Below are 6,584 nucleotides of genomic sequence, written 5' to 3'. Positions count from 1 at the left end.
GAAGATTAAACTTGAACTCAAGAGGATTTTCTGATTGAGGAAGGACAAAGAATAAAAAAGAAAAATCTGTCCATTGAGGCGACTACTAGGAGTTAGAATAACAGATGCAAGATGAGTCATTTTCTAGGAGTCATTTACATGTTTCAAATAATTTTAGAGGATTTCCTCCAGTAGACCCTGGTTATGTGTTTCCTCTCGTTGGATCCTAGATTAACTTTTCATATATGTAGATTAAATCTTTTTCTGTTTTTATGTTCTTCTTTCTTTTTCTAGTTTCTTCTAGGGTTAGATTTACCTGACTTGTGTGGATTTCAGAAACAAATTTAGGGTTTCGAGTTTTGAATCTGTCGATCTCTCTCCTTTAAAGTTGATATCCATGAAGATAAGGGTCTTCGTTCTTTTAAAAAGAACAAAATATAAACATCATATACAGCCGCATCAGCAAGATCAAGACCATCTACAGATTCAACAACCACCACAATTACTATCAAGACTCCACTACCGATTCAGTCCGTTTCAGACACAATAAGACCAATTCACAAGACCACAATTACTTCCGACCTCGTTACTTTGATTACTTTAGCCCTTGTTACTTAGATATACATGTTTTAGGAAATACTTAGGCTGGATCTCTTTAAGATCCCATCTCTGCTATGCGCAGTAGTGCAAATCTGTTTTGTATGGATCCTTACAAAACTTGTGATATGGTTTTCCCTCTAAAATGCATGTTTTAAAAAAACTCTGGTTGGATCAATCCAAGATCACTTCCCTGGTTTGTGTAGTGTTGTAATTCTGGTTTGTTTGGTTCCAAACAAAACTAAATTGGCCTCTTGATGTTTTCTTCTCTTAGATATCTAAAATGGTTGTAATGTTTGTAAGCGTAGGATTGATGGTCAAGAATTGTGGAATATTTTGAGTTTGATGACTGCAATATGATCTTAATCAAACTCTGTACCAGCTTTGATTTTTCTAAATCAACTATTTTACCTAGCATTTTTAGGGGCCACTCAAAAGGAATTAGGGGCCATCTTTTTATTCCCATCCATTGAAGGTGGTTAAGGGGTGTCTTAAAAATAGTAAAGTGTCTATATTATTCTTAACCTTTATACTAAATCTAAACATATGTCCCTCATATCATTCCTCTTCTTCTTCTCTTTTCTACCCACTGAATTTTTTTTCATCATTTTAGTTTTGATTGAAAACAAAGATCGTCGATCAAACAAATGTTTTGATTGATTGTTTAAAATTAAAACTCAAAATTCATTAACCTTAAAGTTGAAACTTAGAACATCAAAAAAAAAAGGAGTTAAACAAACAAAACGAATAGATGATAGTAGTTGTGATTCAAAATTAGGATTTGATTACTTGAAATCAAAATTTTGATCCGAAAATTTTCTTGCATTTACACTAGCAGAAACATAATCGCTAGATAATAATCTACTTTAGCTACCAATTGTGGTTGATGTTCTTGGATTTGCAGTAGCAGAAACATAATCGGTTGATAATAATCTACTTTACCTACTGATTATGGTTGATGTTCTTCATTTCTTAAGAACATCAACCATAATCGGTAGGTAATTTATCATTATCTACCGATTATTCTTGATTCAAAAAATTTAATTTCTCTGTACTAAAAGTTACGCACAACCGGTAGATAATGAACACCATTAACTACCGATTGTGAAAGCAGATAATTTCGAAATTTTATTAAGTTTTGAAATTTTGAATTTTGGGCCATGAACACAATCGGTAGATAATAAGCATCACTTATTAACACAATTTACTAACAATTATGGTAATACCAAAATTCAAAAATTGAGTATATTCGGAGGTTAAAGTAACACACTTTACTACCGATTATGGTAGTACGAAAGTTCGAAAAGTTTAGGATTTTGGCAAAATCACATTTTAGGGCCAATATATATTCGGAAGTTAAATTTACTACCGATTATGGTAGTACCAAAATTCGAAAATTGAGTATATTCGGAGGTTAAAGTAATACACTTTACTACCGATTATGATAGTACCAAAGTTTGAAAATTTTAGAATTTTGGCAAAATCTCATTTTGGGGCCAATATACATTCGGAAGTAAATTTATTACCGATTATGGTAGTACCAAAATTCGAAAATTGAGTATATTCGGAGGTTAAAGTAATACACTTTACTACCGATTATGATAGTACCAAAGTTTGAAAATTTTAGGATTTTGGCAAAATCACATTTTAGGGCCAATATATATTCGGAAGTTAAATTTACTACCGATTATGGTAGTACCAAAATTCGAAAATTGAGTATATTCGGAGGTTAAAGTAATACACTTTACTACCGATTATGATAGTACCAAAGTTTGAAAATTTTAGAATTTTGGAAAAATCTCATTTTGTGGACAATATACATTCGGAAGTTAAATTTATTACAGATTATGGTAGTACCAAAATTCGAAAATTGAGTATATTCGGAGGTTAAAGTAATACACTTTACTACCGATTATGATAGTACCAAAGTTTGAAAATTTTAGAATTTTGGCGAAATCTCATTTTGGGGCCAATATACATTCGGAAGTTAAATTTACTACCGATTATGGTAGTACTAAAATTGGAAAATTGAGTATATTTGGAGGTCAAAGTGATACACTTTACTACCGATTATGATAGTACCAAAGTTTGAAAATCTTAGAATTTTGGCAAAATCTCATTTTGGGGCCAATATACATTCGGAAGTTAAATTTACTACCGATTATAGTAGGTACTAAAATTCAAAAATTGAGTATATTCGGAGGTTAAAATAACACACTTGACTACCTATTGTAATTAAACTACCGATTGTGGAAGGGCAATTTTACTATTACGAAATACGCGAGATAAGGGCTAGCTTTCATTTAGATTTGGGTGACCCTAATTTGTCTTATTGTTGGCCCCTAATTTCTTTTGGATGACCCCTAAAAATGCTAGGCTATTTTAGTGTATGTTCGAGGTTATCCACTTTTATGAAAAAAAAAAAAAAAAAGCTTTTTATATGTGCCTAGGAGGCTAGGCCCGACCAGCAAATCTCCGTTCGAATTTTAATTGGAATTGAACTCAAACCAAAGAGAAACAATAAATTCCTAACAACCAAAAAAAAAAGAAGAAGAAGAAGAAAGAACAACTTGTAATGCCTTTATTAGCTTTAAAAGGTGGATGACCCATTGAAAAAACATCTAATTGAATCGCAACCATTCAAATACTAAACACCAGCCTGTCCAACTTAACTGTACTTTTTGAAATTCCTAATCTACCCTCGGGGTGCATATTAGGGCCGATTTAGATTGTCCTGTGAGAATTGGAACTCTTCGTGGTTGAGATTACTTTAAACTGCATTGCTGGATATCGTAAAACCCTTATAACCTTCCACCTGTTTTTAACTCTGTATAACGCGTACCGTCTTCTTTCCTTTATAAACGCTAAACCACCCAAAACGGAAAAGCTGAGGAAACCAACAAACACCCCCAATACAAATCTCATTCTCATCTCTTCTCCATAAAGATAAAGAAAAGAAAAGGGTCTTACATTTTAAAAACTCTTTTTTCAATCTCTTTCCTTTCAAAGAATATTTTTTTTGAAAGGTTATGAGATAAAAGAAGAAAAAAAAACCCTCTTTTTTGTATATTCAGATCTCTTTTTTGTTATTGAGTTTTTCTGGTTTTATTATTGTAGATCTTGATAGTTTTAAATTTCTGCTGTAATTATGGCAGAAAAGAAAAACTACATTACATCTGAAGAACTATCAAAGCATAACAAACCAGGAGATCTATGGATTTCAATACAAGGGAAGGTTTATAATGTAACAAATTGGTTAAAAGATCATCCTGGTGGTGATGCACCCCTTTTGAATCTTGCTGGTCAGGATGTTACAGATGCATTTGTTGCATTCCATCCAGGAACTGCTTGGAAACATCTTGATCAGTTTTTTATTGGGCATCTACAAGATTATACAGTTTCTGAGGTTTCTAAAGATTATAGAAGACTTGTTTCTGAGTTTTCAAGGTCTGGGTTGTTTGAGAAAAAAGGACATTGGATCTGCTTTTCAGTTTGTTCAATAGTATCTTTATTCTCTGTTTGTGTCATGGGTATTAAATGCTCTGATAGTTTTTGGGTACACTTCTTCTGTGCTGCGTTGTTGGGTTTACTCTGGATGCAGTGTGGATTTATTGGCCATGATTCAGGGCATTATCAGGTTATGATGAGTCCTTGGTTGAATTCAATTGCACAAATTGTCACAGGAAATTGTTTTACAGGAATCAGTATTGGTTGGTGGAAATGGACTCATACTGCTCATCACATCGCTGTCAACAGTCTTGACTTTGATCCAGATCTTCAACATATACCCTTCCTTGCGGTATCTTCTACCATCTTCAACTCACTTACATCTAAATTTTATGGAAGAAAAATGACTTTTGATGCTGCTGCTAGATTTCTTATAAGTTATCAACACTGGTCATTTTACCCTGTTATGGCTGTTGCTAGAGTTAATCTTTTTGCTCAGTCATTTTTGTTGTTGTTATCAAGCCGACCTCTTCAAAACAGAAGGAAGGAATTGTTAGGGTTACTTGTGTTCTGGATGTGGTATTCTTATTTGATTGCTAGTTTACCAAACTGGGGGGAGAGAGTTATGTTTGTGTTGGTAAGCTTTGCTGTTAGTGGGATTCAGCATGTTCAGTTCTGTTTGAATCACTTCTCTGCACATGTTTATGTCGGCCCTCCGAGGGCAAACGATTGGTTTGAGAAGCAAACCAAAGGATCCATTGATATTGCTTGTTCTACTTGGATGGATTGGTTCCATGGAGGTTTGCAATTTCAGGTCGAGCATCATTTGTTTCCAAGGTTGCCAAGGTGCCATTTGAGGAAGATCTCTCCTTTTGTCAAGGAACTTTGCAAGAAACACAATTTGCCTTACGTTAGTGTTTCATTCTGGGAGGCTAATAAGTTAACAATTAGAACCCTAAGAGCTGCAGCTTTACAAGCTCGAGATTTCGCCAATCCGATGCCAAAGAACTTGTTATGGGAAGCTGTTAATACCCACGGTTAAGAGAGGAAGTTCTTAGAATCTCAGTGTTTGGGGAAATTTACTGCTTTTCTGTTTTGCTCTTTTTGTTTATCTTTTTGCTTAATGTTCTTTGGTTGGGTTTGGATGGAGGTCTGTCTTCGTCTCTGCGGGTGAGAATCAATTTTACATGTTCTTCGATCTTAAGATGAGGAGTTGCATCCGATCATTACTTGAGTTGAAACTCGTCTATATATTCCATAGGAGGCTGTTATAGTTCTCTAGTGTCTCTTCAATTGCCTTGACATTGAAAATTATTATCAAAAACAATAATGGGATCTCATTGGCAGGTAAGTATCGTGCAGACGTTATATGAAGTTCACCTAGAAATATAAACATATATAAAACCAAGTATTATTATTATTTAAGTATGTTTTATAGTCTTGGGTTCCCTTAATTTTGTCAATATATTTTTTTGTGATGAATTCGAATATCTGGTGCTTGGAATTCTTATCCGGACCAAATGAATGTAATATGGCGAAAGTTTTGGTTTCTTTGCGATCCCAAGCCTCTTCCGGTGTAATATCTGTGGTTTCTCTTTTTGCTCTGTTTTTTTTATTGAATTTCTAATCAAGTTTTCATCTCTAGTTAAAACTATGGATGAGCCACTCCCTTTTTTGGTGCGAAATGTGAGGTTTCTCTTGCACAACTCAAAGCGGTTTCTGTTTGCAATTTCTTTCTCAAGTCCTTGTCGGTTGACAATTTAAGTAGGTGGTCTGAACGGTTAGTTTACTCTTTCTAGGGTCTTATCTTGGTTGGTGCCTTGGTGGTGTAAAATGCTAAGGTCCTTAACATTGAATTAAGGTTTCAAAACACTTTTAGAAAGGTAGGAACAAGGACCATAGATTTGAAATCTTTATCGTTTTTTCTTAGACACCTTCCTGGCTTTAGAGTTGTTCTAATTTCCTCGGAGATTTTTATTTTCTTATAGGAAATTGCCTAACTAGATATTTTAGTGGCAGCTAATAATATTCTACTAATAATATCGTTGTTTATTCTCTCTTTTCAAGTTTTCTTTTTTTAGTAAAACTTAGCTGTGAAGTTAGGAAAATCTCCAACCTAAATATCATCTAAATAGACTAATACGATTATATCTAAAGATGCTGAGATTTGATGCTTTGACTTGGATATTCTTTGAAGAAGTCCGTTATATTTTACCAATTTTGGTAATTGAATGTTTGATTGATTGATACTTCTATGCTTCACATAGATGCACGTATCCCTGTCTTCGTCGCCTATAGGCTTTCACAATTGCAAAATAAAGTCCTCTGTGAGTATGTTTCGGGCTAGCGCATGACTTACTTTTCTACGCTGCCCTTCTCTACAAGTCCATTTTTAGTGATTGTACCCAGTGGGGTGGTGGCACCACAGAGAATTATAGCGGGTGCGGTTTACCCCCTGTAGGGCACAGAAAATTACAGGGGTGCAGTTTACCCCTGTAGGGCCCATTCAGCTGTATTTTACGGGATTTTTATAGGGATTGTAGCCACGGTACATTAAATAT

At 34.4% G+C, this 6,584-nt stretch overlaps 1 protein-coding gene across 1 annotated transcript; it reads left to right on the top strand.

Annotated features, from left to right (window-relative positions):
• The first annotated feature begins 3,480 nt into the window (after positions 1-3,480).
• LOC113299171 (delta(8)-fatty-acid desaturase-like) lies at positions 3,481-5,574 on the top strand. The gene has a single exon (XM_026548139.1). The coding sequence runs from the start codon at positions 3,725-3,727 to the stop codon at positions 5,063-5,065; it is 1,341 nt and encodes a 446-aa protein (XP_026403924.1). The 5' UTR covers positions 3,481-3,724; the 3' UTR covers positions 5,066-5,574.
• The last annotated feature ends 1,010 nt before the right edge of the window (positions 5,575-6,584 follow it).

This window comes from Papaver somniferum, chromosome 7, assembly GCF_003573695.1.
Source record: "Papaver somniferum cultivar HN1 chromosome 7, ASM357369v1, whole genome shotgun sequence".
Classification (NCBI taxonomy): Eukaryota; Viridiplantae; Streptophyta; class Magnoliopsida; order Ranunculales; family Papaveraceae; genus Papaver; species Papaver somniferum.
Note: the sequence above shows the minus strand (reverse complement) of the source record. Positions and strands in the feature narration are given on the sequence as shown.

Bases quoted from the DNA above. Each gene is read 5' to 3' on its own strand.
- LOC113299171 (XM_026548139.1), top strand. From the start codon at position 3,725: ATGGCAGAAAAGAAAAACTACATTACATCTGAAGAACTATCAAAGCAT.